The sequence below is a fragment of the Barbus barbus genome, assembly GCF_936440315.1.
Source record: "Barbus barbus genome assembly, chromosome: 5".
NCBI classification, from domain to species: domain Eukaryota; kingdom Metazoa; phylum Chordata; class Actinopteri; order Cypriniformes; family Cyprinidae; genus Barbus; species Barbus barbus.
The window spans coordinates 2,169,249-2,196,702 of record NC_136733.1 but is presented as its reverse complement, the minus strand read 5'-3'; the positions used below and the strand labels follow the sequence as shown (position 1 = coordinate 2,196,702).

Here is a 27,454-nt window from a genome sequence, read left to right as displayed (position 1 = left end):
TGTACAGTAATAGCTGACTATAATTGAATTATTAATGTCAGCTATACATTTTTCAATTAATAGTTTCTTATATTTCTTATATGCCCACATACAGAGGAGGTGTGTTTGATGAGTCGGAGAAAGAGCTCACACTGTAAATGGATTGCTAAAGGTCACAAGGAGGCGCTGCTGATTAGTCACACGTATGACACACACACACACACACACACTTCCACCTGTGATAGATTACAGCTGTCCAAAGGTTGGGCTGAATCGTTAATCAAAGTCATTAAAATCAGACTCGTGAAAATGATTCAAACCCTGCAGACCTGAGTCATTAATGATGGATCATTAGCGCTGATGACCACCGATGCTGACCGGAGAGCTGTCGATTTAGTTCTTCTGCACAGAGATCAGAGAACAGAGGACAGGAAGGGTGCGGCCGTCAGGATCAGTGTTATGTAACACCTGAACCAACCTGTGAAGCCAGATTTCATCAACTGGCTCTAACTGACACACAGCTGAACAACACAGTCCACTATAAACACACACACACACACACACACACACACACTACAGAGAACGGTGAAAATAGAAACTGCATCAGCTGCAACCACTGGACCCGCTGATATCCCAAAATGCCACGGGAGAACTGAACGCTGATTGAAGTTAAATGAAAAAAGTGCTTAAATTGTACTTGGGTAACAATCACACTGAGAAAGCAAGAGCAGTCAATCAAATTAATTTTTGCAAGGAAAAAAGTAAAAAAGGTTTCAAATGATTGATATATAATAGAAAACCTGTATGCAAGGCGAGTCATAAAATGTTTTGTATTAGTTGTCACAACTGAAAAAAAATCTGCTAAATTATATAGAATTAAATTTGCACATTAATTGAAGGCGATCACCTAAAAGCTTCTGTTAAGTGTTTTGTAGACAAATATAAAATGTAAATAGATTTCAAGATTAATTTGTGCCATGACACAAAAATGTCCCAATTTAGGAACTGTCAGTGTATAATCTTATCAAAACTTTCTATCATTGAACCATAAATCTCACTGAATATTGTGCTATATACATTGATAGAGACAAAGACCACATAAAAAACAAAGACTAAAAGAAAACAGAAAGCAAAAGTAGGACAGTAGAAACTCATAAGACGTCTGGCAGATGATATAAGGAGTGTGTGTGTGTGCAAGGGAGTAAAGCCGCTGTAAACTTTAATCAGTTCAATGTTTAGTAACACGGGAATCAGCTGTTCACATCACTTACAGTAAAGACCCCAGAGTTTAATGAGACACAGACTGAACAGATGAAGCCTGACACTCCTGCCAGCGGAGGAGAAATCAATCACATGACCATGAAACTGCATTCATTTATCTTTAAAACTAACATTTCTGTCCAGATGACTACGGGATTGTTTGGACTGTTTTTTTCTTTGCATACAGTAAGTGTTACACACACAAAAAATGTATTAATATTTTGTACTTGACACAATGGCCTGAATTAATAATATGCACAAGTAAACCTTTACTGTAATGTAAGTTGCTTTGGGTAAAACGTCTGCCAAATGCATGAGTGTAAATCTTGCAAAAATGATCATTCCTGGAGGATCTGAAGGCAGAGTTTTATTTCCTCATCAATGCCAATCTCTGCTCACAGAGTGTTTGGCAAGTGTTGAGTTTCCTCTGTGTGTGTGTGTGTGTGTGTGTGTTGGACAGAGATGGAGAATGTGAGAATCTGAGATTCTGTGTGTGGAAAGCCATCCAATTTAGTTTCAGCACCACGAGAAGCATCCGGCCGTGTGTGTGTTTGCGTGTTTGTGTGTGTGTGAAACGGTAAGACCGACAGCCGAGCGCTCTGTATTACTCTTCCTAAAAAAGGCCAAGAGCAGAGAAATGAGCAGATGATAATGGTTCATCACCTCAAAAGTCATTCAGTACATTTAATGACTGACATTTGATAAATCAGCGCATCTGACGTAATGACAAAGGTTGCATTTGAAAACATTTGCTCTTCTCTTGAAAGCATTAATAACCAGCAGTCACCACTATTTTGCTCAAACATAAAACATCAGTTGAAAAATTAAAAATGACTTCCAGAATTACATATATATATTATTATTATTATATTATAAAAACAAAAAACAGACAAAAGCACATAAAAATTATAATTATAATAATTAAAAAATATATTTTTTATAATTTCATAAAATTATGAAAATATAACAATAATTATTTATATAGTAAAAGATAACACCATAGTATTATAAATAATAATATAATATTAAGTATAAATAATACTAAAATAACACTAGCAGAATATCACTATAATAAAAAAGGGATTCAGACTGATGCAACCTCTCCAAAAGCATTATACAATGTCATGAATTCTACATTTATAAGAGACAAATATAAAAGTATTTAGCCAGAAAATGTGCATTTTAAGCAATGGCCCAGACAAAAGTGATTATTTCAACAGATCTCCTCCAGCAGATACAGAAGAAGATGGACTGAGCTGTCAAAGGATGTTTAGTATGCACACTTAGTACATAGAGCGCTTCTCTCTCCTTTTGTTTTAAAGGCACAGAAAAATCCCTAAATAATCTTATTTGGAGTGATATTTAATCTGAAGTGTTTTGTTGGGAGAATGTTTCAATGCTGATTAAATACAAAGCCTGAATGCACTGCATACTAGACGATCCGTATGCCTTTAAACACGACATCAGTCTCCAGGGGCTGTTCAGAGAAAGACGCTGTTCACAGGCAGACAGTAATAGAAAGACAGCGTGGTCGCGCGCCACATCCTCAGACCGTCTGACCACCGACGGATGAATCCATCTCGCGGCACGAGGGGGTTCATTATCATGCAACAGCTCAGTATAATCACGGATTACTCCACACAAAGCCGTTCAACATACTTCCTCATGCAACTACACGACACGCTCACTGTGAGAATAAAACTACTCAATAAGAAATAAACAAAGCTTTTAGTCTTGTTATGAAATATAATCGCATTTGATTTATTGCAGGACTGTTTCTCCCCTGCATCTCTCCCTATCTCAGTCAGCAGGTCTCCATGCACTCAATGAACCCGTGCACATCCACGTCTGCTTCTGATGTCATTTAGTGTTGAGACAGTGGCTTTCAGGAGACACGGGATGTCCCCCGGAGACCCTTCACATCTGCTTTCATTTCTCAGGGCTCCTCTGTGCGGATATAAAGCTCATATTGCTCATTTCTACAATAAATATTAGTTACGCTCCATCTTTGGGCGTGGATAAACACACACACACACACACACACACACAAGGGTAAAATGAGGTAAGATGCCAGTCATGCCACCCTTAAGAACAATGAGCATCCAAATGGCAATATACTGTATTTAGATATAAGCTTAGCATGTGCAGGATGGTTATGCACCAGCCATTAAAATAAATAAATAAAAATATTGCACAAATGGTAAAACTAATCAGAGCTCATTTGTAAGTTGCTCTGGATAAAAACATTAAATGTAAATGTAATAATAGGAACACTATGAATGCAAATTGATAGATTTTACTCAAACAGCTTATAGGTTTTAATAAAAAGCAGAGATGTCTGAAGTGTACGTCTAAATTAAAGAGTTATTTAGAAACAAAATAAATCGCACTAGTAACATAAAATAACATAACATAAAATAAAGACGATAATGTTAACTCTACAAATCTAAAAACCACTCATGTGTCCACAAAAAACTTTGAATATTCAACGTAATACAATGTCACAGATCACTATTTTCCAGAGACATAAATTTTGTATTCAGATGAGAAGAACAAATAACATAGCCATTCATCATAATAGTGACCTATTATGCAAAAATCACTTTTATAAGCTGTTTGAACACAGTTGTGTAGCCGCAGTGTGTGAAGACATCCAGCCTATAATATTATGTTTGGGAATCAATACCAATGCGAACGTCAGCTCCAGACAAAGTAAATATCATCATGTGTTTTCACTGATGCTGCCTGATCAGAATGATCTTAAATAGGAATGTGGTAGTTAAAAGTTGCATATGAAAGCAATGTGAGTTGATCGCTTGTAGTTGTCGAGCTCGTGATCAGAAGTGGGACTTATAAAGTTTGTGATAGCATGAGACCAGCTATGTTGTTATTTTTATCCCGCTGTGCTCCTCATCTGTGTAATTCATAAACACAAATTTATTATGCACAATATAATCAGCTGACTGACTTTGAAATACAGTACGTTTTCTGTAAAGATAACAGGCTTGTACTAATAGGGGAATGTTTATTTGCAAAGGCTAGTTCTGCTAATGCGGAGCTTGAGCTCTTGAAGCTCCGCCCTCTTCTCCGGGAGCAACAGCTCATTTGCATTAAAGCAACATACTCAAAACAGCATTTTGGCTCACACCCTAAATGTGGCAATTTTAACAAGCAATACAAAATTATCTGTGGGGTATTTTGAGCTGAAACTTCACACATACGCTCTGGGGACATCAAATACTTATTTTACATCTTGTAAAAAGGGGCATAACAGGTCCCATTTGAGATCAGATTTTGTGCCAGTTTTGGTGTCTTTTTAATGTAATGCACAGAGTAGTTATTCACGAAGAATGAATTGTGTTCACTGAAAGTATTTGCATGTGCTGCTCGTGTTGTTTTAGCACCTGACTGACTATAGGAATCATGTAAATCAGATGATGGTGCACAAACGCTTACGAAATCAGTGCTGCTCACAATTTGCATGAGTTCAGGAGAATGCAACAGATTTGGTTTGATCCATTACCTCACGACACAATACACATCAGCATGCCATGATTCAGCCATGAATCACAGTATCAAAGCTTTTGGAATTTGAACTAGAAAGACGCTTTATTCTGGCCAAATGTTGGGAAGTTCAAGCTGAAAGAAATGTATATTATAAATATGTCACAGATCTAGTGAAAATGGAGTGTTTTTGTGTGTGTGATAGATGCTTGTGTAGACAATAAACATCAGGACTTTTACTAACCTGCACAGTTGTACTTTCGAATGATTGTATATAACAGCATGAGATGAGCTACATTTTTAATGCAAAGTTTGACTTATGATGTTTGCACTACTATGCAAGTGTAGAGTAAGTCCCCCTAAAGCACTGTGTATACTGGTAACATGCCCATGTGTGACCTACATGTCTGGTTTGTGTGCAGCGTTGGAGCTGTTTTCCATGCTGGGTGTGGAGCTGATACATGACAACCTGCATGACGACCCATGTGCTGTGTCACATACAAGCACACGCTTTCTTTAGCTTCTCTCTGTGAAATTCAATAGATCTGAGACTGCTGAATAGACTTCTCTAGTCTCAATAATCGTTTCCAACCCACAGCCAACTTAACCAGCAGGCACTGCATTAGACATATATCAATGTGTGCTGTGTAATCAGTGCACTTTCAGCATTTTATGAGCTGATTTATGTGTGTTAAACACAGTAATGGAGTGATGCTGTTCAGTCACAGTTAGACTACAGTTGAAATGTGCAGAGTCGGTAGGATTTAGTTTTTTTTTTAAAGAAATGTTACTTTTATTCACCAGGGATGCTTTAAATTGTGACAGTAAAGATATTTATAATTTTACAAAAGTTGTTCAATGTTGTTCTTTTGAACTTTCTATTCATTAAAGAACCCTGAAAAATAAATTGTATCACAGTTTCCACAAAAATATGATAATAACCAGAAATGTTTCTTAAGCAGCAAATCAGCATATTAGAATGATTTCTGAAGACTGGAGTAATGATGCTGAAAATGCAGCTTTGCCTCACAGAAATAAATTACATTTTACAATATATTCAAATAGAAAATAGTTATTTGAAACTGTAATAATATTTCAGATTTTATGGCATTTTTGATAAATCAAATGTAGCCTTGGTGAGCTTCTTTTAAAACATTTTGAGGGGTAGGCAGCTTTGTGTCTGCAAGCTATAATGTCTTATAATGCTGCCTAAGTAGGCAGCTCACTATATTTTGGAATAGAACTAGAGATTGAAAGCATGGCAAGTGTACATCAGCAAGTGTGAATGAAGCACAAAGCATTTCAAAGCACAGTGGGGAAAAACCCTCTTTAAACTGCGGCTGGCAAACAGCCCAGCGCTCACAACAGAAGCAAAACTAAAAGAGTCGGGTCCATCTGATGGCACCGCAGTGACGCGCTTAAACAAATACAATGAGCCTCCTGCCAAGACGACAGAATTCATTAGCTGCAGCGCCTGGATCCTCGGCCACCGGAAGACGACTGAGAGTCTGTGAAGGCTATTTGAGGTCTGATTAAGTGCCTTTTACGGGAGCCGTGAAACTTGGCATCAAATCTGACGACTGGGGCAGCGCTTACAAATCTGATAGAGCACATTTCACACTGCATACAACTCACTGGCTTTACTTCTCTGTAGAAATCAACAATTCTCAGATTTGTGTCATTCCAAACCTTCTTTCGTTCATGCAACACAAAACAATTTATAAATTGTTCATACATTTGAAAGCAGATAAAAAAAAAAAAAAAAGTGCCTTGACCTGTTCGACAAAGATCAATTTCATGCCAACAATGACATTTTATATTTTATATTTTTTTTTGCATGACATTATATTTGATTTATTAATTTTCTTTGAGGTCACAAAAAGGGAAACCACAATTTTCAAACTGGAAAATAGCAGAGTAAATGTTCAAAAACTAATCTTGTTTAACAGAAATAATAAATGCATATTAGTTTGAAACAACATGAGCATAAATAATGACTATTTTCCTTTAAACTATATTATCACTGAGCTCTAATCTGTTAAACACAACTGTAAGGTATGAAGATATGAAAATGATAAATATTAACATAATTTTCTGTAAAGCTCCTTTAAAACAATGTGTACACTGAAAATCAATATATAACTATATTTGCCAAGTGAACTGTTCCTTTAAGAGCCAGATGAAAAGAGAGATGATTGATGGATGTTGACTCATGAATAGATAAACGGGTGGCTGATGTCATCATCCAGTGTTTGCCCTTGTAATCTGACGCATTATAAAGTGCCCACAACTGGTTTGGTTACGCATGCTTCAGTTGCAACAAAACATACACAAAGGCCATCCATTACTGTAACTGACAACTGGAATAATCAGTTCAGGGAACTGTGGTTTGAGAAAGCTGAGATTCCAGACAGGAATAACAACATTGCACAGTGACGTTCCCCATTCATGCATACCATCTGACACATGCATGTACTGTATGTGACATTTGCAATCATTTGACACTGCTGTATTCCCAGCTAACAGGGAACGTTCTCAGAACTTTCTAGCAAGGTTCTCTAAGTTCTTCCAGGAACATTAACAGAACGTTCATTCAAAGTTATCTGGTCTTCAATAATGTTTTCCTAACACTTGCAGAAAAACATTATTTATACATTGTTCATGTTATGTTTTCACATTTAACGTTTCAGTTGGACATTCATGTAACATTAGTTTTAAATGTTACTACTTGTTTCAAAAGTTCAAAAAGAACATTCAAAAGCATATATGTTCCTGTAATGATAAAAATGATCAAATGGAATGGAAACTGGACATTTTGGAAGTTTACAGAACATTCAGAAATAACCTTTTCATAATGTTAGCAAAATGTTATATGGGTACCTTGATGCAGTTTCAGCGAGTGTGTTTACATGCACACTGACACCAGTTTTGTTAAACAATCCAACAAATGTAAGATAAATGTCTTAAATTGTGTTCTTTATCAGGTAAAAGCTATAAAAGAGTTTTGCCAATTATTCCTATTTTGCAAGTAAACTACTGAGTTTTGTTGTGCAAAATGAGCTCATTAAAGAAACCCAGAAAACCACATTTACAGTAAATGCTGAAATCATTAAATCTTTTGTTTTTCTTTATGGCAACACAAACAAATATTTGCACAAGACATGATTAAACTGAATTAACTCATAGACATGCTGATGTTTTATATTCATGCAAAACCACAACCACGGTAATCTGCACAAATCTAGTTGTGTTGATTAGGATTTGTATGAACTGTTCCCCTAAAATCACCCTTTTCCCAATAAAACAACACAGTTTGAGTAAGCATCACCGATGTAAGATGTGCATGTAAATGATTAAAGTGCTGTGGTCTAGTGGAGATCATACTGATCTTACCAAGCACCACTAAATGCCACTCTTCTGATCTTATTTATAGTTAAAGCATCGCAAAGATCTGTGCAATGTTTCGATAATTTCCTCATTAAAAATGGCAATTTGATGAAATATCACTTAGCCTCAGGCTATCCAAAGTATAGTAGGTACAGTAAGTTTGTTTCTTCGTCAGAACAGATTTGGACAAATTCAGCATTACATCACTGTCTCACCTGTGCATCCTCTGCAGTGAATGGGTGCTGTCAGAATGAGAGTCCAAACCGTTGATAAAAACATCACAATAATCCACACCACTACAGTACATCAGTTGATACCTTGTCAAAACAAAAAGCTGTAATTAAGACATTTTTGTCTAGCTTCCAGCTAAACGAGTCCACTATATAAGATTTCTTTATCCAGTGATAAAGTCATCTGGTCTGGATCAGGAGAGAAATCAGCACAGCTCAAACACTGTTTACAAGTTGATGTGAGAGAGAACAGGAGATGGATTTTTCAATGGAGAAAACGTTATTATGGATTATGGACTCTATTTTGGCCAGAAGACACATTTTAAATTTAAAACGCCTTGATGTATTTGTTTGTAACAAACATGCAGCTTTTCACTTCTCCAGATGTTAACTGATGGACTGGAGTGGTGTGGATTATTGTGATGTTTTTATCAGCTGTTTGGACTCTCATTCTGACGGCACCCATTCACTGCAGAGCATCCATTGCTGAGCAAGTGATGGAATGCTACATTTCACAAAATCTGTTCCCATTAAGAAAACTAATTTTCAGCAAACATCCAGTCTCTCCTATCTAATAGAACAAGTTTGGTTCTTGCAGCTTTCTGCTAACAAGCTGATTTGAATCAGTTGTGTAAATAAGGCAGACATACAAAATGTGCATCGCTGTGTTGAGTTGAGAAACCACTGAAAAATCATCCCAATCAGCCATGAGCAGCCCTGATCACATGAGCCCAACCAAACACTCAGTGCTGCCAAGGTCAGCGGAATATTCCAGCTTACTGATTCCACGCGTGATGTAAAGATCATGACACCAGCGGAGGGCCTGCATGCACTGTGTCACGCACCACTTGTTTTCTGGGAATCGATTGAGCTTGAAGGACAAGTGAACGACACACTCGCCAACACTGCAGATTCAGCCTAAATTAAGATCTTAAAAATTTGTATGAAAAGATATAATGTAACACCCAACTGAAAACTGCTGAAGGAAAGCGATTAAGATATTGGAGCACATTTAGTGATTAAGATCAATCCAATCAAAGACACAGAGCCTCGTCCAGAGCTCAGTGCTGCAACATGAGCGTGAGCTTTCACAGCAGTATGGGTGGAGGGAGTTGTAGTATTACTGGAACAGACTGTTGTCTGACTAGACTGGGCTGTAGTGCAACTACTGTACTGTACATACTGTACGCCAATCCAACCTCTGTATTCCTGCAGCTTTGTATAGTGGTGTTAAAAACATGCATTAATCAGAGCTTGATGTTGTTATGGCTAACAGAGTGTTGAGAGTAACACATTTTGGGAGTAACAAACATGCATTACTCAAAAAAAAAACCAAAAAAAAAAATGCATTTTTTTCCCCCAGTTATTGCCCGGAGACCATCTACATGCTAGAGTACTTTAAGCAGACATAATGAAAATAATGTAAATAATTTATATTATATCTTAAACAAACTGATTTTTAATATCCCTTCCTCGTTATTATGGCCAAAAGTGTTAGAAGTAACAAACTTTTTGTAATAAAACTGAAATTTAATATTTCTGCAATTACTCAATCAATATTTCAGATCAAAACAAACAATAAATTAATAAATCATTAATTATGGCCATGAGGCCATCTTTTTGTTAGTGCGTGAAAGCTGACAAATAAGTTAAAAATGTATATTATATTTAAATAATTTTATGCCCTGTATGTAATATTACACTAAAATACACAAATATATATTTGTCAGCTTACATACACTATATATAATAAAATGAAAAAGTATATAAAATAAAATCATGAAAATAAAATTAATTTGTTAATTTAATTTATTAATTAATTTGATTCAATAAACAATATGAAAATAAATAATAAACAACATAAAAAATATCATACACAATTATTATTATAAAATTCTAACTCCAGGTAGTCCAAAGGCCTTACACAGAAACCGAACAAAAGATGCTAAAAGATCTCATCATGTAGTCATGTAGTTTGGTGTGTCTATGGATCTGATGCTCAAAGGTTGCTGTGGGAAAAACTGATCCTGGAACAGAAATGGAAATCTGTCGTAACGGATGCTGCCAGTAAAGACCCTGCTTCCCATTCCATCCCGTCTCCCATAGCGACCACATTATTACTCCCACAGTTAGTTCATCACTATCCTGTTCCCAAACCTTTCTAACTGATTTTCCCAGTCTCTCTGTTTGGTTGGAATTCAAAAGCAGGGCTGTGAAGCTCAACTATATTAATAGCGTTCAACAGGCAAATGCACTGGTGAGACTTCACAGGGATTGGTGTCAAATTTGACTACGGTGACAACACTAGTGCTTTACATCCACTCAGAGCATCAGGCTGCAGTGTGTGAATGTTTATATTCTCGAGGGACAGTCCCAAACACACACACAGGCACAGCCTTTGACACAATTACAGTGGTGCCTTGTGATCAGACGGACACAAAGCTCGCCTTGTCTCTCGTTTCACTTTGCAGATACAGATCTCATAAAGTAACCACTTACTGTACCTCTGTCTTTGTTGTTGATAAACCTGCAAAGAGCCTCTTCAATGATGGTTGACATGTACGCACACACACAGACTGTCAAAATGACACAAGAGAGCAAAAAAGGCATTTCCAGGAATGAAACGTTTACTAATCGGAAAAATCAAAGCTTTAAAGTGCTGCAGTAAATCTGAGCAGCTTTTACCATGTCATAACTTTCAACCTTTGTCCATCATAATATTTTGCAAACACACATGTTATGAATGGACTGCACTGTACAGACAGGCACACAAAGAGCTGAAACACTTGAATTCAATCTCAATGAATCAGCAATGGAAAAAAAAGTATGTAGTTAAAAAACAAACAAAATATGAATTATGAGGAATCAAACTTGCTCTTGTCTTTAAAAATAAATCTTAATATAAAAACTGTACTGTAACTCATAACCTTGCTTGTGAAAAAAGACAGTTCATTGACTCTAAGCTGTAATAACAGGTCATTATGAACTTCCACAATTATCTTACAGTGGCACTTTTCAGCAGCTATTGTTTTATGAATCTGGCACAATGTAATAATAAACTGCACTTGTCCAGACAGTAAACCTACAGCCCCCCATGTAAGCATTGTGAATCTTTTCATATGTGAAAAAGGTGTTTAAATACATTTATGAATCCTTAATTAACACAAAAATTGAATCCATCACTGACACAAAAAGTTACAATAATATAATAAACTTAAATATATATAATAATATACACAAATTGTAACATTATAATAAAAAGTATATATAATAATATAATAAACAATGTAAAGTATAATAAATAATATTACAAAAAAATATATATATATATTGTAATTTATTATATTATTAATCTAAGACAGATAGACAGATAATTAATAATATAATAAATGACATTTTTATATAATATTTGTATTTTATAAATATTCTTATTAAAAATATGCATAAACATTAAAAAAATATATATTATAATACAACTACATATATATAAACAACCTTTAAAAAGTTCAGTTTCTTGTATACACAACCTGTGAGAGTTTGGTGGAGACTTTTGAGACCTCCAGGGCAGGGCTGAAAATCCCATTAATGATTGACAAGACATGATTGACAGCTCATGAGGACCTCAATGAACAATCCAGTTCCTTCTGCTCTTTCTTAAAGGGACTTGTATTGCACCCAACATATTGCCATTTACTGCTGGTCATGATGTTCTAAACCCATATGGTGTTCTTATTTGGAACACAGGAGGAGAGTTTTTGACAAATCTCTGTATATGAATCATACTAGAAGACTGACGCTTCTTCAGAATTCTCCTCCACTTGTGTTCGAGTTTAGAAAGACATGGAGACGAGAAAACGTTGTCAAAATGCTCATTTTGAGGGAAACTATTCCTAAAACCAAATAACAGTACATTTAACGTTATACAATATAACACACACAAAAAAAAAACTTTAAACTCGGCTTATGAAATCATGTAAATATGTATTGAAATGCATGTACAGTAGTGTGATTTTGCATTGTAGTGTAAAGTGGGCGGGGCGAAACCTATCAATACTTCACACGCGATCAATCACTGTAACAGGTCGATTTCTCCAAAATGAACACTCAACTTCTGAATAAAGCCTAAACTGCCTGCCGGTCTGTCTCCTGATGAGAGAAAGTCGCGCTAGGGCTAGACGATCATCACTGAGGCCTCTAAGCGCTCACAATCTGTCAAAGAGCTCGTTTTAACGTCGCTTACCTCGATCTTGTCCACGTTCCGCGCGCAGCCGACCACCTTCATGCCGTGCTGGACGAGAGCGCGAGCCACAGCCGCTCCGATCCCGACAGACGCTCCGGTGACCAGCGCGACTCTCCCCTTCCAGCGCTCCATCATCAGCTCAGACGCGGCAGATACAGTGTATCACAGTAAGCGCAGCGCGATGTCACACTGTAACGAGTTCTAATCCGCACCGGACTGAAACAATGTATCAGAACTGCGCGCGGCTGTTACTTTGTGTCAGTGTCGCCAGTGATTCAGAACAGTATCAGGGAACGTGTTTGAGGCGGGAACAAATCACTCCAGCCCTCCCTGATCTCCTGCCGTTAACACCCAGGAACAGCTCGACACACGGATCCAATCCCCGCGATTAATTATTAACGGCGGCGGAGATAAGAAAAAAACTAAAACAAGCTTTAGGTTGCTGTCGCCGCCCGCACGTCCCCCCACTACTCATAAATTGATACTGTACAGGAACGCTGTATTGAACGTGTGTATTGAAAGTTTGTTTTGCATAAACCACAAAAAAAAAAAAAAATTATATATATATATACACACTATATAAAAAAACTACTATATAATAAACCAAATAAAAGTTGACGGAGGGGGTAAGTGTAACAAGTAAAATAAATGTACAGCCAAGCATAAATATCAAATAAATACTTTGTAAAGTAAATTTTTTTAGTATCATTAAAATATTTTTATAATTTTTATTAATAGTTCGAATTTGTTTTTATTTTTAAATTTCCTGTTTTAATTGTAATTTTGGTTAAAGTTCTAAAAAAATTGTTGTTTTTGTCGTTATTATTTGTTTAAATAACATGCCTATGAGTTTTAGTAATTTGTATTTCAGTTGTTTTAGCGAATAACATTCAGCTAAATGAAAAAGAGAAATGTTGCCTTGGCAACAACATGAAATAAAACGAGTTTGATTTTTTTATATTTATTTCAAAAATATTTTTATGGTTTTAGTTAACTATAATAACTCTGGATCAGCCCTCTTATTATGGTCACTGTACAACCTTTTAGCTCACTCTGATAATCTGTACTTTTATGGTATGAGGAAAAGGTAGAACAAAACACCATCTAGTGGCTGACTATAGTTTTAACATTTAACAAGGTTAGAAATGTAAAAAAGTAAAATTGCTTTAGCCTTTATATGAACTTGTCATTTGATATGTTAACCAAATAGGATATTTGCAAACCTACACAACAATACAAACACATTCCAAAAGACACATGATTATTCATCTTTTTATGAAATCCAATTACAGAGAAAATACATTCAAATCTGATGCATATTAATAAATATTCTTTATTTTGTAAATTTTGCACATTGCTTTCAACATCACATCCAGTCATCTTTAGAAATGGATGTTTTCATCTTCCTGTAAAATCTTTTTATTCAGATAATTATTTCTGTACACATTTATCGGTACAATTCTTGCCACTAAAACGGTCACAGTCAGTGAAAATTTGGGAGAAAAAACAAACAAAATGTTTAACAAACAATACATTAAGACTACCAACACCTAACCCTACAGTCAAGGCCTGCAAGCTCCATGATCAATTTAACAACTGTGTTCCTAACGACCTGCTCCCTAATCAGCGTGTCAAGAGAGAAAGGAAAACAAAGCCAGCTGTGAGTGAAAGAGGAGGGGCGAAGACGTGTATATAGATGCGAAAGACATGTAACATTACCCAACAAACATGAACATCGTCAAATACAGTGCTGAAATTGATTCTCTTACCCATTTCATATTCCCAAACTCAATGCAGCAGTGATCATGAGTGTTTTGACGCTCTATAAAAATAAGTGTGAGTTAGTGTGCGTGTGCGTCTAATTGACGCTGGTGGCGGGCAGCCACTCTCCGCGGCAGTATTTGGTGAAGCGATCTTTAAGGTGCTGTCTGTACTGGTCTCGTGTGCGGTAGAACGATTTGTTGTTCTCTACGAATGACTGGATCTCATCCTGCGTCAGACAGTTCTCTTCATCTGAGGTCACTTCAGATTCATTCTGTGCACAAAGAAATTACAGCAAAAAGTCACTACTTTCAACTATTTCAATAAACAAACATCAGTGAGTAATAAACTATTTCACAATTCATTTTTAATGAACCGACACAAGCACATTATTAAACTGGAATACATCCTAGAGGTCTGTAATCAAATAACATTTTTTATTTAATATTTAATATAAAACTTGATATACTATTTACCATAAATTTGATCATCAGTCTATCACCGTTCAACAGTCTACAGCAATATATTTTACTATTTGGTTCTAATAGTGCTACTGGATCTTAGCGCTCTGTTCGACACTATCGACCACATCATTCTTTTGAATAGACTAGAAAACTTTCTTGGCATTAGTGGAAAAGCATTAGCATGGTTCAAGTTGTACTTATCTGACTGCCATCAATTCGTAGAAGTGAATGAATAGGTATCATATCGATCACAAGTGCAGTATGGAGTACCTCAAGGCTCAGTACTAGGGCCGTTACGTTTCACGCTTTACATGTCACCCATGGGAAATATCATCATGGATCACGGTGTTAGCTTTCACTGTTATGCTGATGATGCTCAGCTCTATATTTCTTCATGGCCCAGCGAAACATACCAACTTGAAAAACTAACAGAATGCATAGTCGATATAAAAAAATGTTATGAAATAAAACACGTTGAAATGGCAAAAAAAAAAAATCTTCAGTATCAGAGCCCATAACAATTATATTGTTGTATAAATATAATATTAAAATAACACTGGTTCACAAATTTTTGACAGTTTGTGGTATCAGCTATCAGACTCACCAGTAACTCCATGAGGCTCTTGGTGCAGCTGCTCTCCTGTGCACAGGTGTCCGGTAAGACAGGCTGACTGTGGAAGTGTCTGCTGCTGCTCACATGATGGCTGAAGCTCTCATAGGATTCACAGCATGGAGTTTCTTTGCTTCTGCACAGGTGCGGTGAAGGGGAGGGAGACTCGTGAACGGCAGGAGATACAGATTCTCTCCTACTGCCGTCAGACACGCAGCTCTCCTCTGCTTTAGATCCCTACAAGAAAGAGGAAAAGATCACAACCAGTGCCTTGATGGCATGCATCACTAAAAACAACTAATATTTTAGTTAGATATTTTTTTGTTGAATCAATTTCTACCTTATTTTTGGTTTGTCTTTTTAAATTAATTTATTTATAATTTTTTCTCTCTATTATGATGTATGTGTTATGTTATGTAACCAGTAACTGCTTATTTAAAAAAAAAAAAAAAAAAAAAAAAAAAAAAGTTAAATAAAAACAGAGCTGTTTCACAAGATTAATTTACCTGAGAAGCATCTAACTGAAGCAACCCATAAGAAAGCACTTGGCTACTTTGTCCAAAACAAGTGTGAACTCACATGCTCGCTCCTGCAAAGTGACGCCTTGTTTTTTCTTTTCTTCTTTTTATTTTTCTCCTTTGTGTTGTCCTCCGAGTTCGCCCAACACTCCACACAGCTGTCCACAGCATCCTCTTCCTTCTCCTCTGAGCAGCGGTGATTACATGAGTATTCACCTGGAGATAACCACAAATATGATCATTATCAAATATCTATCAAAGCAATCTTCCATATATGATCCTGGCTGCACATCAAATCTGATTGGCTGTCTGCACTCAGTTGTCTGAAATCAATATGACTTAATAAATTTTTCGAATAGATCTGGAGATTAACAGATACATATTCAATGTATTTGGAATATGTACTAGGTTACCCTAGTGAAGAAATACTACAAAAAGGGTTCAATTATTATTTTTATCAGTAAGTCTTAAGTGATATATCAATCAATGGGTTTGAAGTTTACTTAATATGAAATAAATGTATTTATTGCACAGGGCTTTTTTTTTACTAGGGAATCTCCTGGTCTATTCTAAAAACGTATTAAATAATAAAATTATGATTGAATTGTTTAATTTTTTATAACAGTTAGCAATTTTATTGAAAATACTGTAACATCGCTGTAGTGTTCACCTGGCCAGAACATTTGTTTTGTTAACAGTATATAATGGATTATAATGGATAAGGTAATAAATTGGCAAGATTTTAAAATGTTTTAATCTCTAATCAATATTTCATATTCTCAACATTATTTATGCAGTAATAATGTGTGTAATAAGCGATATGTACGGTGGCCAAAAGAGCTCAACGCGCTGCAACTTCAGAAAACACATGCAAATAGAAAAAGATTCATCAAATCAAGAAAACAACATCAATTTGACAGCAGGTGCTGCAAATGCTCACAACACAAACAAATAAAGAATTTTTATTTGCAGGGCGTTTCTTTATTTGGTTGTGTTGTGAGCATTTGCAGCGTGTGTGTGTTGTAAAATTGAAGTTGTTTTCTTAATTTGCAGGTGTTTTTCTTCTATTTGCAACGCATTGAGCTCTCTCGGCCACCGTAGATATGACTGTACATCATCCCTTAAATGTCCATCTTGAACTTGTTTGTTCATCTTGGCTCAAGGCCATTTGCTAGGAACGTTCTTTCTTTGTGGAAGCTTTGCGTTTACTGAGCTAATAAAAGATTTCACCTCAAATCAATATTTTGAGTCCAGGTATTTACTTTTGTTGCCCTTCAGGTGAACCTATCACAACATCAACCCATACTTATCAATAATAATAAAGACCACATTTATTTCCATACTCGTTTCATCATGGTTGCACATGCCCTCGGTGCAGGCCACATCTGAGCCCTCTCTGGATCCCGTCTCGCTGCCCTCCATACTGGAACAGTAGCCACAGTCACTGCCGTTACTGTGAGGCAAGAGTGCTAAAAGAACAAACAGACACAAACTCACCAGTCAGGTGCATTCTGGGTAACTTCTGTAAGTCCATTATTAAAGAAAATGAAAAGCTCTCTTGACCTTTCTTGGTTTTGGGGGAATGCAGGATGGAGGCAGCAGAGCAGGTGCAGGATGAAGTCTCGCTGGTGATGATGACCTCCACACTGCCGACAGACTCCTCTCCACTGCCACACGACTTACAGCCGCCGTCCACAGACTCAGACGAACCCTGCACAAAGACAAAGAGGAAGTGAAAGAGGGTGAAAGTCAAAGAGGAATTCAAGAAGAGTGTTGCGCAGCAAACAACTACATTTTTTAGCAGCTTGACAGAACAGTTTTCACAACAATGTTGTTTCTTTTTGTTGTATTTATTGTAAATATATATTAAATTCGATTCAATACATTTAGTCTAACTGAAAGCCACATTATTTTTTATACTATTTAAATAAGTAAATTTTTACTAAATATTACAAAAGACTTTCATATAAATGCTGTTCTTTTGAACTTTCTTTTGAAAGAACAAAATACAAAAAAATCTGAAGCAGTAAAACTGTTTTCAACATTGATAATAATCAGAAATGTGTCTTGAGCAGCAAATCAGCATATTAGAAAGATTTCTGAAGATCATGTGACGCTGAAGACTGGAGTAAAGATGCTGAAAATTTAACATGAATCACAGGAATAAATTACATTTTAAAAAATATTCAAATAGAAAACTCGTTTTAAATTGTAAAAAATGTTTCACAATATTTCAGTTTTTACTGTATTTCTGATCAAATAAACGCAGCCTTGGTAAGCAGAAGAGACTTTAGAAGAGGAACAGAGACACATTAAATGAGTCATTACCTCTTCAAGACTTTTGTCTTTTTCCCCCTCTGCCTCTTGTTCAAAGCCACACTTGTTTTTGCGTCTGTTCTTGCGTTTTTGCCTTTTTTTCTCCTGTTTGAGTTCTTTGGCTCGCTCCTCTTCTGAGAGCTCCTCACAGAGCTGCTCCAGCCGGCTGATGCCCTGAACCCTCTCCACCGCCATCTGCACGTCATTTAACATAAATCAAGTGTGCACATTGTAATATGCGACACTTTCCAGAAGTACAAAATAGGTGACCGGTTTACTAAACAGGGCAAATTAGCATGAGAGTGCAATTACATAAAAGCACAGATGGATCTACAGACAATGCCCAAATTAAAAAAAACATTTCCATAACGATCAATGCAATTAAACTGGTGTTTAATAATGGTGCAAATACCAGTAAATTACGTTGCATGATTCAAAATACTCTGTATTCAAAATACCGCCATAAATCATGCATCTGAAAGGGAAACTCCTACAAATTCATATGCAGAAAGGTCAGCCGCAAAAATAACTCTATGCCTTTTCAACACAAATTTTTCACTGTGTGTCTAAATTCTGACAGTAATGTTTGTAACGGCAAAAGAGGGTTTGCGTTGATGCAAGAAATTAGTAAATCTGGCCCAAAAATCCCTTCACTAAATGAAGTCAAACAACAAAAGGTCAATAAATGGAGGAGGCATACCATCAGAAGATAAAACCTCAGGAGGTAAAAATAGACAGTTTTACTTTGTATTGAATTTATATAAATATACCTCTTTTGTGTCCTATATCAACAAAATATATAAATATACTGCTTAAAACACTGTGATTGCTATTTTCCAGCAAAAAAAACAAAAAACATTTTTAAAAGTACAATATCAAATGAAGAAAAAACAAAACTAAAAAAAAAAAGTTATTCAGATCAGATGTTGGTTTATAATCTTTAAAGCTGCAGTCCGAAACTTTTACCTCTATGTTTGAAAACCTGGAATTGCAGTTTCTTGTGGAATTATCTTTCGTGCGCGGGGTTGTGATCCGGTGTTCCGGCACGGCTCCAGCGCGGATGAATCTAATGTTTTGAGGTGAATGTGTGGCATTCAGTCACTGCACCGGTGTGGATGTTTACTGTACTTCACAATAACAGATTCTAGCCTATGTCTTGGAATATATGACCCAAATCAGAATTTTCATCGTATTGTCATCTGAACAAGTAACAAGTCTGCCACGTCTGTTCTGACCAACTGAGGAAAAAAACATTACAATAAATCGCGCTACCAATGGTGATTAAATCTAAAGATCAGTTAGCTCATATCACATCTAACTGTGCAAATTATTATCATTGTTATACTTTGTTCTCAAATTATTAATGCTAACAACAACAGCATTGCGTGACTATGAGTATAGTATTAGCGTGTAGATTTCAATTTTTGTACAGTCTAATATCTAATTGCCATACCATTCAAATTTGATTAAGAATTTTTTTTAATCCAAAAAGCAAATTAATCTTCCTTCAAACTGGTTCTATTTAAAATACAAAAACTTGTGTAATAACACGTTGGCTATCTGTAATCAGAGGCACATTTAAAACTGGAATATAATTTAAATTTCATTCACGTGTGTTTCATAAAAACAATCCTTTCTGGATTACAATCCGCCATCAAAATGATGCATTTAATTATTCTAGCTGCTGTGAGAAAAGGCTAAACGATCCGTCACCTGCAGGATCCTCACGTGCTATATATAGCCTACTAGCCGGGAAAACTTCTTTATGTTTACAGACGTGACGTAATGACGCAGTGCCATGCTCGAATTTCCCGCGAAAACCTACCCGTACCACTCAAATTAGAATACATTATTATAAGATAACCGTTGTGAATCAGGCTAAAGTAAGGTGATAGTTTTGAACACTGGCTGGTTCTGTAATTTCTCAAATATTGATTTTGGATCATTTTTAACCAAAAAAAAAGTTACGGACTGCAGCTTTAATAAACATACTTCTCAGTTTCCTTATATATATATATATATATATTTTAGGGGTGGAACAGTACACAGAACCAGCACATGTGAATCAGCATATGGTCACTGTCTAGGGAGCTTTGTTTTCAAGTGTACAACTCATGGCATTTGCTGTTCTTCTGCTGGCGATTATCAAACAGCGATGCATTGCTGCGGATTGGGGGTGAATTGCCTGTATTCGTTGTAAGGCCTCATGCACCGAACTGAGATGTAGATATGTGTGTGTGTTTGCGTGTGTGTGTGAGAGACCCTGGACCACAAAACCAGTCATAAGGGTAAATTTTTCGAAATTGACATTTATGCATCACCTGAAAGATGAATAAATAAGCTTTCCATTGATGTATGGTTTGTTATGATAGGACAATATTTGGCTGAGATGCAACTATTTGAAAATCTGGAATCTGAGGGTACAAAAAAATCCAAATATTGAGAAAATCGCCTTTAAAGTTGTTCAAATGAAGTTCTTAGCAATGCATATTACTAATCAAAAATTAAGTTTTGATATATTTACATTAGGAAATTTACAAAATATCTTCATGGAACATGATCTTTACTTAATGTCCTAATGATTTTTGGCTATTGCTACAAATATACCCCAGCGACTTAAGACTGGTTTTGTGGTCCAGGGTCACATATAGCTATTTGTGTGTATTCCTATTTTTTATTTACAAGTATTTTCCTACAATTAATTGTCAATTCAGCAGATGGTGTTGAAAATATAATAACCGTTTATTATGATTTTAACTGTTGGATTTATACCCTACTGATGGAAAGACACATTTGGTAATTAAATGATGCTCAGCATGAAAACCATGAGATTATTACCTCGAAGCTTTTGCGGAGTGCATCAATGCCCAGATAGAAGAGCATCTGCCAGGTCTGCTCTTCTGCTCGCAGCTTCAGCCAGATTCTGTGCAGCCGCTCGTACAGGTGAATTCCTAGACACGTCAGCACCTCCTCCTGTGCGATATCTATGGTCTTCGCGTGTCTCTCTCGACGCCTGTAATTGATCCAAACACTCTTTATGAAGGTATATCTATGATAATAGAATAGCTAATGCATCTTATGTCTAGTTGATGATATGGTGTGACTTTAATGCTCGTTACACAGCATCAAACAAACTCCTGGAACACTCACTCATAACCCCCTGTGAACTCTGGTTCTGCTCGCCCCAGTAAGTGTGCGATGAAGTCAGTCTCACAGCAGACGTGGATGTGGCGCTCATGGGGGCAGCAGCGTAACCCCTCATACAAAGCCGCACAGTAGCCCTTCTCTTTACTGCAGTCCAGATCTCCTACCAGGATGTTATACGCTCTCAGAACCTTGTTCTTACAGTCCGTACAGAACCTGAGAATGATATTGTAGAAAGAGGCAATCAATTAAAACAGTAAAAAAATTATTTTTATCACTGAGCCAATTAAGACAAATATGTTGAGGTCACAAAATCACAATTTCTCACCGGTGTTTGCGCAGGTAAGTCTCCAGAGTCTCCAGCAGAGAGGTGCTGTCAATCAAAACCACTTCATCACGACACTCCTGTGACATCAGCTCCCACACGTCCATCCAGCTGCCCCTGCGGATCCATAACCATGGTTACCAAACAAATTCAGTAATCACCACATTAATGATGCATAGTTTACACAGGCAAGCAGATGAGGCCGGGAACATTAACGCAGTCCGCTTAAGAGTTCAGTGTTTTCCTTCTAATGGTTTTCTATGGGAAGCCATTTAATGTGAAACATTGCACATTGTGTTTATATTCTGGCTTCATCCTCTTGCCTGTACAAAATATACATCATCAATAAGGGGTCCACTGAATCTCGCCTTTTAATATCTGCGTTTTACTACATTATTACTTGATGCAAGCTGCGTAAAAATAGCTGGCGGTCAGTGGAGCAAAGCTTCGTTTTGCCCTCCAGGTGGGCGTTCCTGTAAGGGTGTGACATCACGTGAAAACTATCAATATCTCTACCAGGATCAGAAATGTACTTTTCCATTAAGGGCCAATATTTTCCCAAGAACTAATTTCCAGTGGCCTTTGTAAGGGCAATTTTTATAATTACCTCATTAAATGAATATGTTTTGCTTCTCTGTCAAATAATTGTATTTATAAAATCAAATCAGTATAGGCTGTTACCAATGCATCTGACATGGTACGTTTATTCACACAGACTGCTTATGCATTCAAAAGTTGCATAATGTTATGCGATCAAAGTAAGTTCTCATCTTACATAAAACTGGTCTATATAAAACAAACCCCCCCCCCAAAAAAAACAGGAACTGTAATATGACAAAAATCATTGGTTATCGCCCTCTTGTAATATATAATGTAATAATGATTATTAATTTTCATTCATTTCAACAGATGTAATAGATTTAGTTTTATTTCTGTAGGGGCATTTTTTGACCCCTTATGTTGAATTTGAGAAGCATTTTTTGATGGTTCATTTTGGTGGCATTTTTGCCCTAAGCACCCATTAATTTTTGACCCTGACCACCATCAGTATTACTAAATATTTTAATTGATTCCTTGGTTCAAAAATGTACATAAGAACAACACTGGTAAAATTAGTTTGGTTATGTTGTCAAGGACGCACAAAAGAAACAACTCATCTCAAACACCAAACGTCACATGACGATTAAAAACAAAAAGTTACTGACTCACCCTAAAGGCTTCGGTTTGTGCGTGTCTAAAGAGTGCAGCTGACAGCGTTTATTCTTTTTACTCTTGGGAATGGAATCAATTACGTTGTTTAACTTTGACCTACAACAAGAAAAAGCACACATATTAAAATGAAAAACAACAACTAAATCATATAGGCAAAAGAAAACAAACTAACAGACAAAAAAAAGGTTGAAGCTTAATTTCACTGGATCCCGGACGAGCCCCCACTTTGTTACAACCTCTCATTATGGCTTGAAAAAGAGAGAGATTATGTAACAAACAAGAATGAGTACGATGTAATTGTTCAAGACGATTTATTCTTTCACTCAACATATAACAATTACGACAAACTTAACCAAGTAACCGTTTGACATAACGGACAACAACTAACAAGAAAGGAAAAAAAACAAAAAACATTGGCTATGATAACGATTAATAGTTCATATTTTCCCTGCCCATCATTCCACCTTGAAGAAAAATTACAAAACGGTTTTCTTTGGAATAACTTGCTTAGTGCAAATCACACACACAGACCACAAAAAGACCAGAAACATTTAATAAAAAGTAAATGGGGTCAGTTTTGAATTTAATGTGGACTTCAGTTGGTCTGAGGCAAATGTCGGACACTAAACCGTGTCTGAAACACTTACCCATGAACGTAAAAGAGTGTGTAGAGCTTCCTGGGGTCTGTGAGACACGCTCGTGTGACTGACAGCACTCCAGAGGATCCCACAGTGAGCGGTTCCAGTGCAAAGTATCCAGAGTCCGTGAGCTGAGAGAACAGACGCTCCACGCTGCGCCGGCAGCCCACACACGGCACCGACTGAGACAAAGCGCTGAACACCTCACGGGACATCACCATCAACGCCATGTTCAGGTCCTGCTGCTTTAGCATGCGGTGATGCTGGTGGACCAAAAACACAAGTGAAGCTGGAAGCCACAAAAGCCTGACTCTCTATCATTTTATTTTTTTGCATGCCGTGCCTCTGTCAAGCTGAAAAAGTGTTATTTTCTCTCTAACTCCATACATGCATACATAAACAAGTTAAAAGATTAAGAACAATGAAATTTTTAATAGCAATTATTTGTGACAATTATTTGACAGCCCAAGATTCATGATCGTGACAGGCCTTAATTACGATATTTTTTTAAAATTAACTAGTGCTGGGCATCCAAAATGAAAGTTTTTGTTTATATAATATAAGTGTGTGTTGTGTATATTTATTATGTATATATAAAGACTCACACATACAGTATATATTTTGATATTTACAAATATATTTTATACTTGAAATATTTATATGGATGCGATTAATCCTTGCCCAGCACTAAAATTAACAAATTAAAGGTAGTACAATAAACACGACCACTTTTAATGTAGAGTATAAAGAATGCTTTTTTTTTATTGCAATACTGTAATAAGTATTAGAGGGTATCCTAATTAATTGTTGTGAATAGTAATTTTTTTATGTTACAGATTTAAATAAATCTAAAATATTAAATACATTTTCTAATTTCTTCCCTTTGGTTTAGGTGAAATATGACTCTTAACAGGTTTTATGAGATTCATAGCCAACAGTGAAAATGAGAAAATGTCATTAAATACCTCAATAAACTGCTTCATTTGTGAACTGTTGATCTGATAGTTGTCAAAGTCCAGAATACTGTCAGGAAACTCCATCACCATCTACAACATCAAAATGTGTATATATCATCAAATCAACGCAGTGCTTCTTCCTATAAAATATTGTGAATTCAGTTCACTTTCTATAATGCATTTATAGGGGAACATACAACTGCTTAATACAAAAGTGCCTGCCAAGACAAACACCTAACCGATATAATGGTATTGGCTGCAGAAATACCCAAATTGACAGATCAATCACACACAATAAGAGCATATTTTTGAAGTAAATAGGTTTAACGTTCATTTCACGTTGGCTTTAAAGATGGTAAAATGCAAAGTGCCACCAATAAATGATCTTACCGCGAGCGAGTCATCGATGTACAAGGGAATCTGGCGTGCAAGAAACAGATAGTCCTCTTCCCCGTCTCTGCAGACAGCCACCAGACGTGCCATGTCTCTGCCCAGATCTGCCTGTTAGTGTGTGGAGTGGACACAATCACAATATCCCCTCCCCTATGAGTTTCAATACAGACTTCTTTTCTATGTAATTTCTGTATTTATGCCTATATGGACATCCATATTTTCTGAAGTGAAAAAGGACCCACGTGAAATTTAGTTTTCAAACATTCAAAAGCAAAGAGCATCCCATAAATATCAATATTGTAGTGCTACTTTTGTTCTGATGATAATAACTAAATACTTGTTTTCTGTAAAATAGTATTATTGCAACTGCAATTTATTTAATTTCCATAATTTAAATAATAGTGCCATTAAAATAACATTTATTATTATTATTACTTGCTTTTTACAGCACAGTAGTATTATTATAACAGCAATTTCTTTAATTTTGTATATATATATATATATATATATATATATATATATATATATATATATATATATATATATATATATATAATTATTATATACTTCTCTTTTTTTACAGTAAACTAGTCTAATTTCAGTTTAATATTTAATATTCAAATAATAATAACATTAAACTATTAAATGCTTGCTTTTTTACAGTACAATAGCATTATTCTAATAGTAATAGATTTCTAAAAATTAAAATAATTATACAATTACTATACTATTTAGATTTTCAAATGCCTGCTTTTCTCACCAATATTTGTTCATTTCTAAAACCCAAACAATGGTTTCCCAGCAGCCTTTGTAGCTCGGCTAAGGATTATTAGCTTACACACATACACTCTTATCTGACTACAGAGGCTTAAACCCTCACTACCCCCAGCTCTACACCTCAATCTGAATGAAACACTCACGTACATGCATCATATGTGCATATATATGTACAGAATGTCAAATAAATGCAGTAACTCCTTTGTCAGAGGTGCAAGTATGAAGAGGTCAAGCCACATTACGTGCTAACAGCTAAACAGCCACCAAACCAGCCTCTCAAAGCTCTAAAATATCTAAATACACATTTCATATTAAACAATCTTGACAGTCTGGTAGTCATGGCAACAGTTAAATGATCAGAGCTGTAATAAATCCACTCATGTTCCCTCCAATGACACATAAGCTAATTAACTGTTAACCTGTTAGCCAGCGAAATGCTCACACCCACCTGTAGAGCAACTTAAACGAGTCAATTTGACAAATCTAATGCTACAGGGATAGAATATGAGATGATGTTACAAAAAAAGAGACAATTTTGTGTTTCGAAGTCAAGTTAGCGTACGGCTAATCTGTGAAACTTTTATCAAGCTGATTAGCATGCTAACGTTAGTTCAGTCAGGCAACTTTAAACCTAGCAAAGCATGTTTTATTGCATGCTAAACAGGGTCCAAATGTACTTTTAAAACAATAAATGCTTTTTAAATTCAGAAGTGTCCTGTCAAATATCTACTTTGTCTTATGGACCGACACCCTCAGCATTAACTCGACCCATTCCGGGTTTATCCTCCCCGTGGCGGTACTTTTCTGCCGTTATTGCACTCGAAGGAGCAACTAAGTGCACAAATATCAAGCTGCAGCTGTCGTACTCACCTGTTTTCGAAGGTCGTTTCTTTTTTTTGGACAAAAACAAACAAGTGCGACAGAGGCGTATGTGGCAGGCGAGTGCTCTATATGACCCTTGGCCCCTTAATACGTCAGAAAGTAGTTCCGGGTTCCGAGGGCTTGACGTGCGCAGTTTGATTGACACATGGGTGGAGATTATTTTGCACGATCGACAGAGAGAAAGCAGAAGAAACATCATTTAAATATATTTAAATTAGATCATATAATATTCTAACTTCATCTAAATATTTTTATGTTCGTATATAATTTAATATTATTACTTAAATATGAATTAATTAGTTAAAATGCATTTTTCTAAATCTTTTGACAATTATTTTTCCTAGTTTTATGACTTAATATTATGTATTTTTTATCATTCTTTTATAATTGGTATATGTATGCAGTTTTTATCACGTTAGTTAATATTAGTTAATTAAAATTAAATATTTGTTTAAATGCATTTTTTTTATAATTCTTTTATACTTATTTTCTAAATAGCATTCTTTAATTCTCTATAATTAGTCAAGTCAATATTATTTGTATAGTGCTTTTAACAATGCAAATTGTTTATTTATAGAGCTGGGTGGCTTTATATCAGCTTTACAGTATTTAGACGGTGAAATAGTTTTTAGTAATTAGTATGCATGCTGTTTTTATGATCGCATTTTAGTTGAAATATTATTTAATTAAATGACTTGTTGCTTAAATTGCATTTTTATAATTCTTTCACAATTATTTTCATATTGTTTTATGATTTAAATAAAAGTTTGATTAATAATTTTTTACAATTCTTATAATTAGTATGCATGCATGCAATTGTATTTTTTTGATTTTATGTTAGTTAGAATATTTCATTAA

At 35.8% G+C, this 27,454-nt stretch overlaps 2 protein-coding genes across 2 annotated transcripts in view; both read right to left on the bottom strand.

Moving 5' to 3' along the window:
- The window catches only part of LOC306870358 (dehydrogenase/reductase SDR family member 11-like), a 30,807-nt gene extending 17,804 nt beyond the window's left edge, over positions 1–13,003 (bottom strand). The window contains exon 1 of the mRNA XM_079417585.1: positions 12,601–13,003. Within this exon, the coding sequence (XP_079273711.1) occupies positions 12,601–12,735 (135 nt within the window). The 5' untranslated portion in view covers positions 12,736–13,003. The remainder of the gene's footprint in view (positions 1–12,600) is intronic.
- Positions 13,004–13,856: 853 nt separating this feature from the next.
- Positions 13,857–26,703, bottom strand: LOC306869927 (gametogenetin-binding protein 2-like). Its single transcript, XM_079416882.1, has 14 exons — positions 26,585–26,703; positions 24,935–25,045; positions 24,554–24,634; positions 23,598–23,851; positions 22,948–23,046; positions 21,742–21,855; positions 21,420–21,629; positions 21,108–21,282; positions 18,282–18,464; positions 17,517–17,664; positions 17,297–17,422; positions 16,015–16,169; positions 15,430–15,672; positions 13,857–14,635 (listed from the first exon to the last, which is right to left on the bottom strand). The coding sequence occupies exons 2-14, from the start codon at positions 25,025–25,027 to the stop codon at positions 14,459–14,461; spliced, it is 2,058 nt and encodes a 685-aa protein (XP_079273008.1). The 5' UTR covers positions 25,028–25,045; positions 26,585–26,703; the 3' UTR covers positions 13,857–14,458.
- Positions 26,704–27,454: the final 751 nt, after the last annotated feature.